Source organism: Pelodiscus sinensis, chromosome 27, assembly GCF_052426305.1.
Source record: "Pelodiscus sinensis isolate ZL-2025 chromosome 27, ASM5242630v1, whole genome shotgun sequence".
Lineage (NCBI taxonomy): Eukaryota > Metazoa > Chordata > Testudines > Trionychidae > Pelodiscus > Pelodiscus sinensis.
Genome location: NC_143078.1, coordinates 9,195,664 through 9,209,322, shown reverse-complemented (window position 1 = coordinate 9,209,322; position 13,659 = coordinate 9,195,664). Strand labels below are relative to the sequence as shown.

The window sequence follows — 13,659 nt, the reverse complement described above, 5'->3', positions numbered from 1 at the left end:
TCTTTCAGGTTGTAAAATTCTGTGTTGATTTGACAAGTGCTTTATAAAGAGAGTTTCTCAGAGAGCCTGTTACTCTCCTGACATCCTTATCTCCTGCTACATGGGTTTCAAAATGCTGCTTCTACTCTGAAAACTCTTGTGCTATATGGGAGATACAACTTAGAAGTAGAAATATCAAATGTTAGTAGCTGGAAGATGAACACAGAAAAAAATAAACTCTGCAAGGTGAAGAGAGCAGAGCTTCTAGGTGACTCCCCTGTCTTCAAATCCTCCCATGTACAAGCTATTGCGAAGGAATTCAGATCCTAGATTTTGACTTACCACTCTGTTTGGTCTTACAGATGAAAGTGGCCCTCTGTTGAAGCGTAGTCTTGCTGAAAGGCTGGGAAAGAAGCTTGAATCACTGGAGAAGGCTGACAAAGCACCGAAGAGAGGTACTGCGGCTTAAAAAAATCTTTGGGTTGGTTACATACAGGCTTCAGTTTGTGGTTCCCTTTTGGTTCTTTCTTAGATGAAGCCTCTCAAGATCACTCTTGAGTTTCACTGATGTGGTCTCCCTTGAAGCCATATGAGATGCAAAGGAGACTTAAATGCAGCCCACCTAACTGCTTTGTGTTTGATCTTGCAGTTCAGGCCCCCAAGTCTCTTAAGGAGAGGCTAGGATTGCCAGCTGAGCAGGCTAGCACCAACACAGGTAACAGCTGTGTGTTAAAACTGATGTTTGCCTTTTTCTTGGATCTGCCATTTATCAGCAATCCACGTTATCCTGCTCTTAGCCATTAGAACTCCAGTATCTGCCATAATGAGAGTTCCGGCTCGTGACAGCCAATTTGGTTCCACTTGCGCTTCAGCAATCTTCAGTCACCTGTTTATAGCCACAAGAGTTTGAAACCTGCTTGGAGACAAGTGAAACAGAAATTGGAAATCAAGTTATGGGATTGGAAATGCCAGTTGAGGCAAGGGACGTAATAGTGTAGTCGATTAACCAATAAGCAGAATGTATAGGTTAATGCTATAGACTACATGCATTCCTTCCTTCCCTTGCTAGTAAATTTTTTAGCAAGCTGGCCAGCAGCCTGGCTCAGTCCTAGCTCATGCTATATTCAGGACCTACCCCCACTGTGACTCTGTATTTAAAATGTATTAGGAGCTGAGCGGGCAGGCAGCCCAGCTCTGTCTCAGCTTGCGCCAGATCCGGGAGCTCCGACCCCCTCGTACACAAGAACTGCTTCCACCTCGCACTGCTGCCTCTTTATCAGAGGCAGCACCACAGGGAGACAGGCAGCCGGTCCATGAGGGGAGCTGGTTTTTAAACTTGCTCCCTTTGCGGACCAGCTCCTGCCTGGCACCCCACGCTGCTGCCTCTGATACAGAGGCAGCATTGCGGAGTGGCAAGGGGCTCCTCGGGAGTGAGGCTGGAACGCACTGGCTGCCGACCACATTCCCTGGCACTATAGAATAGTTGACTAACCGATAAGAATTCATGAGGTTACTCGACTATTCAATTAACCGATATTTAGCATCCCTATTCGAGGTTACAGAAGGTAGTGTGTACCCGTGTACGTGATTAACCAGTAACCCTGGGCTCATTAGTTAATCCTAACAGTTACACGCACATACAGCCCCTTGCTGCCTCTGAATTAGAGGCATCAAGTGAGGGCGAGGCAGGAGACGGTGCCTGTGGGGCACCGGCTTAAGTTGCGAAGCTGTCTCTCCCTCTCTTTCTGACCTCCCCCCTCCCCCCGCCTCTGTGTCAGCACTGGCTTCTGCAGAGCCAACTGTCTCCCCCACGATGCTGCCGGCTTTCAAGCCGGCTCCCTGTGTACACCGCTTTCCACAGAGCTGCCTGCTTCCCGTGCTGCTGCCTCTATATCAGAGGGAGCAGCAGGGGATGGTGAACAACAGGGTTCCCTCTAACATTTTCCATCCTTGGGTGGGTTAAATTTTTTGGGCAGGTTGAAATTTATGTGCACGATCAATATTGAGGTTGTGTGGGGATGTGCAGTGTGTCCCAGTACAAATAAAAAACCGTGGTATAAATATATATTTTAAACAGTCCATAGGTATGGAAGAGAATATATTAAAACAAGGGATAATTAACAAGGAGTAATGCTTAAGATGTTTGTTTAATATGAAATTAAATAAAGAAAACTAACACTACCCTTAGAGTACACGTATCCTCGTCCTTTCTAACAGCTCAAGCTAGTAAACACACCAGAATGGGGCATACTGCAAATAACTATCTAAATAAATCAAATACATGGCCATTAAGTAAAAGCCTAAAAAATATGCACCGCTTTTAAGATGCTAAACAAATCTATGAGTCAACTAGAAATAGTCATGCTCTCCTTGAAAATATGAATACAATATTTACTGACACTGGAAAGAAGAACAAAAGGCATTCATTCAGGCTTGCACACTTTCTCTGGGAATGTTTAGGATCCATGCTATGCAAATGAAACAGAGATCTATAAAACAGATAAAAGTTCTGGTCTGAAACTTTTACCTTGTGTGTGTCACTAGCTTAAAGAGTAGGAGCCCACAAAGCACTTGTCCAGAATCCAACTCCAATTAAAAGGCTAAAGAAATTAAACAGGATCCATTGTAAAGTTCTTCCAGTTTTAACAATTTACCAAGTATTAACTAGTGACAAAGGATTTTAAAAAGATTAAGGTCAGAGTTTGCAGATATCTGCAACACTAACAAAAATTCTGTTAAGAAACCTTTCCTTTCTTACCTTAAGCCATTACCACCTATGTAAACTTGGTTTGAAATGTAATCATGCAAATGTCATGAGCTAGGCCTTTTGCTGTAATATTCAAAAGCAGCCTAAAAGCTTTTAACCCGCCTGAAATATTGGCACTGTTCCATGTAGCCTGCCCCAACCCAGGAGAGTCCTACATCTGCAGCCCAACTAGGGCTGCTGTGCTGAGACAGGTAGCCTGGCTCTTGCTGCCTGCACTGTAGATGGGGGCAAGTTAAGACACTCCAAACAAACTCCTCTCTGTCCCCACCTCCCTGCACAGATGCCATCACCGTCCCCCATTTCCTTTACCTACCCCATGCAGTTTGTTCCCTCTCTCCCAGACCAGGACGTGAGAGGAGCATGCTGGGTTTCCTCACAGGAAGCTGCAGGCAAACCCAGCTGCTGTAATCAGAGCTCTAATCAAACCTCTCCTCTCCCAGACAGGTACTTATGGCACGCTCAAAACTCCTCTTCCCATCCCAGCCACATCCTTACTCACTCCTTCTCCTCTTCCTTCCTCCTTCTGTCCCCTTCCCTACCAGCATGCTTCTTGTCTGGAGCAGGGAGCTTCTGCTGCTGAGGGAGTGCCCCTCCACAGCCAGGAAGCTTTCTGCGTGGCAGCCTTAACCCTCTGGGCGCAGCTGCTCTGCCACGCAGCTTACAGGGAATTTAGGTGGGCTGGGGGAGCCAAGGCTCACGGGGAGCCAGCTTAAAAGCTGGCTCCCTGCAAGCACCAACTCCCACCTGTCCCCTGTGCAGAAACGTGTAACCGCTAAAAAATTCAGTGGTTACATGTTTACAAAAATAAATGTTTAAGAACCCTAGTTGAAGCACAAGGTAGTGATAGAATGGGGCAAATGTAAGTGCGTGAGAGATGTCTGTATCTGTGCTGCAGTCATCAAAACAGTAACAGGTTGTTTACAGAAAAGAGATTGTGTGCCCTACCGTTTGCTGTACGAGCTACTCTGAATGACATTCACAAGATTAGGTTATGACTTGGTTTCGTTTTACGTGCTGATATTCATAGGTGTTTTTGGGGCCCTAAACAGCTACTTAATTCTTTTTTTAATGTGCCAGGTCACAGTCTTCTCTTTAAATGTTTTGGGTTTTTTCTCTTTTTGTGACAACAGAGAGAGCTGCAAAACCAGCAGGCGAGATCCGTGTGAAAACACTAGAGGAAATCCGTCTTGAGAAAGCCAGCCAGAGACGGGAAGAACCTCAAACCAAACCCAAGACTGAAGAGTCTTGTAAAACAGAAGATTCTAATCCAGGGGTAAGACCCTGTGCAACAGTTCGAATCAAAACCTTTTCTGAGGTCCTGGCTGAGAAAAAACACAAGCAGTTGGAGGAGGAGAAGCTAAAAGCGGAAGAGAGCCCTACCAAGCCGAAGACTGAGAGTGAGCCCAAAAAGCAGGCTTCTGCAACTCCACCTGTAGCCAGCAAAGGGCAGCTGGAGGAGTCAACAGGCAAAGCCAAGTCAATAGGGGAGGTGCGCATTAAAACACTGGAGGAGATCAAGCAGGAGAAAGCCCTGAGGATGCAGCAGGGTGGAGAGAACACGCCAAACACACCAGCACCACCTGAGCTTACTCCCACAGGGAGGAGATTACTGCGTATTACCAAGCTGACAGGTAACACATGCTTTGGCCATCGTTGGGGTACATCAGGCTTCCTGTTCCTTGCTAGTATTTTCAATTGACGCCGAATTCTCTCACTTCACTATATATTACAGTTAGAAGACTGTTAACTTTTGACTTTGCAACTTCAGTAATCTTTTAAGAGTGCCACAATTAAGGTTGTTCATTCAACTTTACTGTCTGCTTTATACTAGGGATGTTAAAGACTACTAAACTATCCAATAAGCATTTGCTTATCCGATAGTCTGTCGACTAGTCGATTTCCCCGCTCCCCCCTTGCTGCCAATATGAGAGAGAGGCAGCAAAGGGGGAGGGGGAGAGGTACTTCAAAGTGGCAGTGCTGCAGTGCGGCGCTGCTGCTTTGAAACCCCAAGGCAGATCAGCTATGTGGCGGCTGCCCCTTTAAAATGCTGCCTCCGGGCATTTCAGAGGGGCAGCTATAGAGCCAGGGGGCAGCTGAGGACTCCCTACCTGATCCCGGGCTCCACGGCGGCCCCCTTTGAAATACATGGAGGCGGTGTTTCAAAGGGGTAGCACCGCACAGTGAATCCGGGAGTCCCCAGCTGATCCTGGGCTCCGCGCGCAGCATTTCCCCAGAACCCGGAGTCATCTGGGGACTCTTGTACATTTCAAAGCAGGTGTGCAGCTGAGAGTCAGCGGGACTTCCGACTGGCCCCGGGCTGTAGGCGGAGTTCCACATTCCTTCTTTGAAATGTACAAGAGCCCCAGCGGAGGCTCGTGTACATTTTAAAGGAGGAATGCAGAAGTGCTTATCAACTAGTTGAGTAGTCAATGGAAATTCCATCGACTAGTCAATTAACTGCATTTTAACATCCCTACTTTATACACATGCAAGATTGCCTTTATTTACATATCACTTGCTATATCTTTTATGGGGCTCCTGCCTTATTCAGTGAATGCGTAGTTATTCAATTTGTAGAGGACAAAATGCAATATAAAATATGTGGCTTCAGACGCAAACTCTGTCCTGATTACAAAATTCATTTCCTCCTGGGAGTTTCTGTGATCCTCTCGAAATAATAATGGAGTCAATGGTTCTCGAACGTTAATGTAGGAATCTTCACAACACCCCTGTGAGCTAGGGATTTGTTGTGTTTTGGTTTGGTTTTTTTTTTTTTTTTTTTACAAAGTGTGGGGAAATTGAGGCACAGCAAAAGCCTAAGGCCAAAATTGTCCACTCATTTTCAGTGCCTAACTTAAATTATCTAGGACTCGATTTTGTTTTAATGCAATTCAGACCTTGTGATTTCAGTGTGTACAACCTGAAGCAATGGAAGATTGTGGAGCATAAGCTGCAGCCAGATTCTTAGTCTATTAAACTGGTGCATTTACCCCAAAAGGTTTGAATCCAGTAGTATGGAATGCTATTCAGGATGCCATGTGTGGTGTTGGAACCAACTTGACACTTAGAATTAACAATGTGGGTTTGGCATGTTTTAAAGCACCTGGCAAGGAAGAAAAGAAGTTGGACTCGAGTGTTCCGCCCCCCAGAACTGGTCCCGCAGACAAGGCTGCAGAGGTGAGTCTCTGGAGAATATAGGAAACACCATGGGTCTGAAGGTGCTTTGAGTGATATTCACATTCTGTTTACAAGCATGACTTGGCGCATATCTCCAATGCGGTGGGGACATCTGTACGTTTCTGAATCTAATGAGCTGAGAGTAATCCAAAGTGCTGTCTTCTGTATTAACATTTCAAGACAACATTGCAGTAATGAAATAGCTTTGAATGACTCATTGTTTACACTTTGTAATGAATAAGAAGCCCTGGGAGCAAGTTTTTAATAGCCAGGACTTTGTAGTCAGAGGTAATCAATCTGCTGTCTATTGAGGGCAGCATTGGCAGCTTCTGTTTCCCTTGGACTCCTACTAAAAATGGAATAGATTGCAGCTAGGGTCTTTTGCTTTGACCAAGGGACTAGCCATTTTGGGACTTGTAACCTCTGTGGGCTACACTTCTGTAGTACGGGTGAGTGTGTCTGTGAATCTTGAGGTAGGTTGCTGATATGCAGCTGACAGATATTAGGGTGGTGCTGAGTTCAGTGTCCTCTCCAGAGGAATTGCTGATTAGGTTTTTGTTATGAATTCTCCCTAGATTTGTTCCATCTTGTTCCTCTCTTTTCCCTCTAGTCTTCAGAAGAGAATGCAAGCAACTCCACAGCTCAAATGAAGAGTTCTGAAGAGATACTGAGGGAGAAACGGCAGCTGAAACCACGTCAGAAGGAGATGCCTGCTGTGCCATCCCCTGGGGAAGAAACATTGGAAGAGAAGAGCCCGGTGGCTGGGAATCCTGAATGCACAATGACTCCCGGGGCAACTCGTCGGCTTACAAAGAGACTGACTGTGAAGTCAGAGGAAGCAGTGATGGAAAGTCCAAAACCAGAGGAGTCAGTACTACCAGTGACTCGTGGAGCTCAGTCTCTGGAGCGAAAGGCTAAAGGTGAATGTCGTTTTGGTCTGGTGTTCTCTGTAGCAGGAATTTAACCTTAGGAGCCGGATCATTTAATCAGTTCGCAAAATCACTGTTGTTTTTGCTCAATGTTTTCAGGGAAAGATGGCCAGTACCCATTGTGCAGTGTAGGCACAATTAGACTTTTGCCATCACAACAAGTGCAGCAGAGAAGACGCATAGTTTATTCAGTTGGCAAAATGGACAGCCTTGATTCAGAACAAGAATGGAGTAGTGAAGGAGTTATTGCAGGTCTGGATTTAGATGCATTAGCACAGTAGTGTAACAAGTTGTGCAGACCCTTGATGTGGGTGGGACGGGAAGCATACACAGCATTTGCCTGTTCAGTTTCTGACTAGCTTTAGGCATTGTTAACCCTTTCTTTTCTGAGCGCTCTAAAACTCCCAAACGTAAAAGAAACCAAAAAAACTAACTAGTATATGACTTTCATTCATGAACACTGACATGAAACGTGATGATGTGGCTTAGAATCTTGACACTGTCTGGATTTTCTTTGTATTCTCCCTTTCACTTCTGATTGGTTTATTTCTGACTGATGGGCAGTGCTGCTGTGTTCCATCCCAAACATGGCTGTGTTAGGGGAGGTGCAGGAATGTCTGAACTATGTTAGAACTGGTAAGATGAGACTCTGTGCAAATGTAAATGTATTAGCATTTTTATAGATTGCTGACTATGTATTTGAACTACCTACCAAAGGGTCAATCAGGGGTTAGGAGGTACTATGCCTTGCTGGCTTTACAGAGGATCAAGGAAACTGGACCATTCCAATTAGCCTCTGTTACTTTCCTTTTACATTCCAGCCAAACCCAAGGTGAATGTGAAGCCATCGGGTGGGAAAACCATCTCCCCTGCAAAGCAAGCATTGAAACGTAAGGTGGCCGAAAGTCACCCTTCTGCCATTGCAGCTGTGAAACCACTGAGCACCACCAGCAGTGACTCGAAGGAGCTCCCCACTAAAAAAGCCGCTGTGGTAAGGAAACTGGCTTACAAGCTGGACAGTCTCTGGTGAAACCTGAACAGAAGTGTTTCGCCCTACCCTCAGAAACGATACAAGATAGATAGAGGGATGCCGGGTCTCTCTAATGAAGTTCTGCCCTGATGCGAGTCCCTTACCATATCATGGGGTACTTCCGCTGCATCTTCCATCTTTTATTAGATGGGTCACAGCGCTTATTATAATGTTCTTGGTTAAATGCCTTCTCACTGGAGAACAAGGCAAGAATATTCAAGCACTTGCGTGCACTCGGCCAGTCAGCTAATGCTGACGACTTCAAGCCTTGGGCAGGCATGGAGTTTTGTGATGCCCAGATTTGTTTTGGCATGGGGCTCGGGGATGATAAGGCAAGGATGGGGCAGGCCTTCCGCTGGAGGAAAATAAATCTGAGAAATATTTTAATTGCATCCCTTAACCTTTACCTTTTTTTTTCCCTCAGGCTACTGTTCTAGTCCTGCCAGAGGATAGTCCAGTCACTGTACCTGAGAGAGCAAAAACCAGAGATGGGTAATGTCTACAACTTGCTCCTGTTCCTGTTAGAAAGATTTTTTTGCCACTGGGGTTTGTTTGAAACTTCCGTGCAGCGTGTGCCTGACATTTGGGAAGATGAATTTGAGATTATCCGTGTCTTAGGATACCTGTTAAACTCTGCAGCAGACACTGTTTTAATTTTCTAACTCTTGAGCAGCTCTCATTTGTGGTCTCCAGCTTTAAGTACAAGATCACTTTAAGTCAATCCAGGCTCTCTCACTCAAATACCCTCCTCCCATCCTATATTCAAGGCCCTGCACCACCTCGCCCTTTCTCCAAGCCCCTGTCCTGCTCATTCTGTGGAGATGGGTTACAGAAATGGAGGGAAAGGGATAACCTAACATCAGTGACCCCTACCCTCTTCTGCCTTCTCCACCCTGCACAGCAAGCAGGAGGCTCCTGGGGAGGCAGCTCCAAGGCAGAGGGCAGGAGCAGCATGGCAGTGGAGGGGAGAGGTAGCTTAAGTGCCAGCACTTGATATTCTCCCAGCTAAACCAGTCAGGATCACCTGTCAGAGGCTCCAGAATCTACCAGTAGATCCCAATATACTGATTGGTGGCCACTGTTTTAAAACATTTGAGTTGATTTTTTTTCGTGTCTATGAATTGGCATAGCTTTCAGTAGCATCCTTCTGGATTCCTGTGAGGTGCTGAAAGAAGCGAGGGTGGCATTGGAGTGGGATGAAGAGGGGGGAAGGCTTTTCTCCTGGTTCCTTGTCAAATACTAAGTAATAGCTGGCATTCTCTGTGACCAAATGCATGTCTTGGTAAAAGGCTCTGTGAATCAGGTTTGACTAGAATCGATTGCTGTCAGCTTTGTACTTTGAAGAGCAAATACATCCAGATGTGATGTAAATAGTCGATGTCTGTTTTAACAAACAGTTCTTATCCAGTCACATGTTTTGACTTGGAAATAACCACTCCTTAATTACACTGCAATTCCAAGGATTGGAAGTGTGGGGTAACACTGCAGGTAGGGTGTTGGGCAAAATAAATATTTTCATTTAAGAAATGTCTAATTGCTCTCTCTCTTCTCCCAAGCCCTGAGTTGCACATAGGAAGCCAGGCAGCCTCTGTGGCTCAGTCAGAGATGTCAAGCCCAACTTCTTCGCAGGCAGCAATCAAGACCCGCAGGCTAAGCTCCACCGCAGCTGGGAAAGCACCTTTGTCCGTAGAAGATGACTTTGAGAAGCTGATTTGGGAAATCTCTGGAGGCAAACTGGAAGCAGAGATTGATCTGGATGCAGGGAAGGATGAAGATGACCTCCTGCTTGAACTCTCTGAAATGATTGACAGTTGAACCAAATCTTTTAAAACAAAACAAAAAAAAATTAAAACTCTTATTTTGTTGGATACCCAAGATAAACCTTTTTCTTCTATATGAGATTTTGCCTCAAGTCTTGAACTAGTAGAAATCGGGAATATCTGCACTCAGTTGTCATTAATTTCCCTGCTGGTCAGAGTTAAGAACCCGTGCGTCCATTCTGTAACAATAGACACCTATCTTGAATACGTGAGGAATTCAACACTTCAAAGTTTCAGACCAGAAAGATCTTGGGAGTCTATCTATAAAGTCTGGGATTGTAAATTTCTTCCATTGATTCAAGGCTATGAAAGCTTTAAAAAAAAAAAGTTCATTGTATTTCAGAGCTTTCTTTTGCTTTGTTTTCTTGAATGGCCTGAAATTACTATGTCAGTTCTTGAGTTGCATTTGTCCTTACCTTCTTTTAATATTTCAGAGAAAATTAATGAAAAAGTGGGGAGAGAAAGATAATTATTACAGTAATGTGGGCCAAAAATACTGCCAAAGGTGCAGGATCAGATTAGCCCATTCAGTCTTACTTCCTTTTAATTATCAGGGATGATACAATATCAGTATGGTAAGCAGCAGCTATATAATATATGAAGACTGCCTCTCTCTATGAATCATACTGTATTAAATTGGGAGGAGGGATACTTTTGTTGATTAAGATCCTGGGACAAGTTGTGTAACCCATTGTGTAGTCTGCTACAAAACAATACATTGAAAATGGGTCTTAAAAGTGCCTCTGTTTCCAAGAATCTCTTCCTACTTCTGATTTTTCTTCTACCCGGAAGCAAGTAGTTGCTGGAACTGATGGGGAAAACACTTATTTTCAGCTTTCTTTGAATCCCAGTTTGTTATATAGGCTTGTCTGATGTAGCATGGTGCTGGAATTTGGCCAATAGGAAGCATGTGTCAAGTCAGGCAAGTCTTAGTAAAGTGTTGCACTGTCAGAGCAAATTCTGTGCCCCTCTCCTGTCCTGTGAATACCTTTCTCTCTCTTATTACTTCATTTCTCCATCCTACCCCATTCTTTGGGCCTGAATTAATCGTTTAGGAAGTAGACACCTGCAATTGGGAGTTAGGAAAACTAGTTTTCTGTGCTTGGCAGTCCTTTTGCCTGAACTGTGTATATGGAATCTTGCTGTGACCCAGTAGTGAACATTTGAGATTGGGGTGTATTGTGTACCCCATCACCTATGTTCATTTTGACCATGAATTTTCTTTTTACATTTTCTTAAACTTTCAACACACCAGTTCCTTCCGACTTTGAGCTGTGAAGAAATAGGTGTGGCAAGGTTTTTGCTGCTGGCAGGCTTAAAAAAAATTAATTGTATTGTAAATATTTTTCTTTGAAAGAAAACACATATATGATTTGATAATCCACTGTGATGTCTTAGTCCTTCTAGGGAAGATTTGAACCAAAACTAGTTTTTAAATTAAAAAGCCCACTCCTGAAGAAATGGCTGTTATAGTTCTAGGAAGGACACCTAGGAGGAAACTTCATCCCAAAGAAGCTGGAAAGCAACAACCTTCCATCCTGCTGAAGGATTTATCATAAAGAGACTTCTGTTTGCTCTGGTTGCTTGTACTCAAATGGAAGAGACTTTCAGAGAGAGCCATGTATGAGAGATTGTGTTCTCAAAAGCTTTTCCTTGCTGCTTGTTATTTCTCAGTGTTCAACAGAATATTCTGTTTTGTTGTCATCTTTCTTCACTTCCTTCTCTGGGTGAGAAGTCCTTTCTATAAAGGCAGAATTTTATGTATGCCTTCACTTCTGTAAATATTTTATTCTTTCATTTTCTATTTAGTTTGTATTTAAGGCATTATATTACATGTAATCTGAATCATACATGTTCACTGTGAGTTTAGCTGTTCATGAAAAACATTACTCCTGATTTTAAATAAAGCTGATGTAGAAAGTCTTATTTCAGATGTTCTGTGCCTATCTGGGTAAGATGCGGAGGTGGGTAGGAGGCGCAAACAAAAGGGTCTTTTGATTTCTGTAGCCAATAATTGTTAGTAGTAGAGGAATTGGTATGTCCCAGTAGTAGGGAATTGTTGAAGCAAAACAAGCTTCTCTGTGATTAGGCAGCTAACAAAAGCTTTATTGATCAATAAGGCACAAAGTGAGCCAAACGTGGTCCCAGCAGAGCTGGGCCCAGTAAGGCTGCTAATACAATCAATCCTAGTATCTTTATACCATTAACCAAACAAGTCTGACGTCAGGGCATCCAATTATAGAAATCATTAATTAAACTTAGAAAAGCAAAACCGTTATCAGCAAGACAGTGGGCAGGTACTAGGGAGTGGGTCTCCCTTCTCAACCAGCTCAATTAACACATTCCAATAGCTCATCTTGCAGGCCTCTATCATGGGGTAACAGAAAGTTCACTCACTGGCGTACATGCAGAAGCAAGAAGCTGAAATGGTTTCTGTTATACAAGATGGCTTCTAGCTAAATCTGAAAATGGTTTCCACAGAATGCAGAGAGGAATCAGGATGAGCTTGCAAACAATGGAAGGCAGGCAGTGGGACACTGTGTGTGTGGAATCGCAATACTTGAGTGTGTTTTTTTTCATCCTTCAGTCTCCAAGCGCTTCACAAAACTGGAAGAATATAATTGCCATCTCACAGAAGAGGAAACTGAGACACAGAAAGGTAAAGTGACTTGCCCAAACAACAGTGCATGCCAGAGCTGGGCAGAGCACAAAGCCCTACAAATGGAGGGGGTGAAGCCACTGGAAAATTCTTAATGTGCTTGCTTTCCTCAACTTCATCACAGTCTTCTGAGAGTGAGAGTGGTTGTATTATTCCAGCATACACTTGACAAACTGCAGTAATGACATATATGTATGGCCTCCTAGAACTGGGGACAAATCTACTTTAAAGGAGAGGAACAAAAGGATAGCAAGGCAGGCATCCTTTTTGTGCCTACCATGCAAATGTTCATCTTGATCTGAACATCCATGTTATCCATTGCACGGTTGTCCGGGAGAGGATGTAGGGTGAAGTGAGTGGAATTTAACAGTGACCATATTTTCTGAATCAAAAATAGGGACACCTTGGCCACACCCCCTGAAACCATTAGCGGGGCCCCTGACCCCTTAGGCCCTACCTACCTGCCACAGGAAATCCCACCCCTGGGATAGTATTTCCAGGGTCAAGATGAATATATCACTGGAAGTAAAGGGTGTCATGTGACCCCTCTAAAGCACTCCTCCCACCATTCTCTACCTAGAGGGATCTATTTGGGCCCCATAGAAGTCTCCCATGCAACTATACTGCAATTGCATAGACCTAGGGTCCCATGATAGTGCAGTGCTAGGGGTCTAACCTCGATTCAAGATGAGATCCAATAAGACCTATTACTTTGCAGTGTAGATGCAGCCCCATTTGACTCAGAACCTGGGAATCGTCCAGAACTATCCCACAATTTCATGGGACAATTTCCATAGTCCTCTTAATGGATGTTGCCTACTGGCTCCAATTAACTGGTAATCAGAGGGGGCTGGAGCTAGGAAGGGGGCTGCTCCAGATAGGGGTTACGCTCATCCAAATCAGCCATTGTCTCTGGAGAACTCGGGGGCCCCACAGGCATGGACTGCACCTCTCTCCATGGGGAGTCCAGCTTGCTATAGACAAGGGCTGCTCCAGAAGGGGCTGGGAACCAGCGGCAGCCCCACTGTGACCTAACATTAACCGGTTAACTGATGAATGGGACTTTACATCCCTAATGAAATGGACTGCAACCGCATTTTTTGAAGTTACTGCAAAATTATGAAGTGTCCTCCATTTCCACAAGCCAGAATGACAATACCGAACCATGACAATTACAGGGTGGGGAAGACTATGTCATGAATCCTCATTACCTCTGCTTGAAAGGTACATTGCCCATTATATCAATGGGGCTAGGCTATTTTATATGTAAAGCTACTGAGAAATGTCTATGCCAATAC

General features: G+C 44.3%; 1 protein-coding gene across 13 annotated transcripts in view; it reads left to right on the top strand.

The window, feature by feature from the left end:
* Positions 1–11,628, top strand: part of ZC3H11A (zinc finger CCCH-type containing 11A) — a 31,318-nt gene extending 19,690 nt beyond the window's left edge. For 10 of the 13 annotated variants that reach the window (XM_075910384.2, XM_075910383.2, XM_075910381.2 and 7 more), the window contains 9 exons: positions 342–434; positions 629–694; positions 3,877–4,377; positions 5,847–5,923; positions 6,534–6,843; positions 6,952–7,104; positions 7,674–7,843; positions 8,307–8,374; positions 9,439–11,628. In XM_075910384.2, coding sequence (XP_075766499.2) covers positions 342–434; positions 629–694; positions 3,877–4,377; positions 5,847–5,923; positions 6,534–6,843; positions 6,952–7,104; positions 7,674–7,843; positions 8,307–8,374; positions 9,439–9,697 — 1,697 coding nt within the window. In that variant the 3' untranslated portion in view covers positions 9,698–11,628. The remainder of the gene's footprint in view (positions 1–341; positions 435–628; positions 695–3,876; positions 4,378–5,846; positions 5,924–6,533; positions 6,844–6,951; positions 7,105–7,673; positions 7,844–8,306; positions 8,375–9,438) is intronic. The other 3 variants (XM_025189685.3, XM_014578575.4, XM_006133096.5) reach the window with 3 other exon arrangements.
* The last annotated feature ends 2,031 nt before the right edge of the window (positions 11,629–13,659 follow it).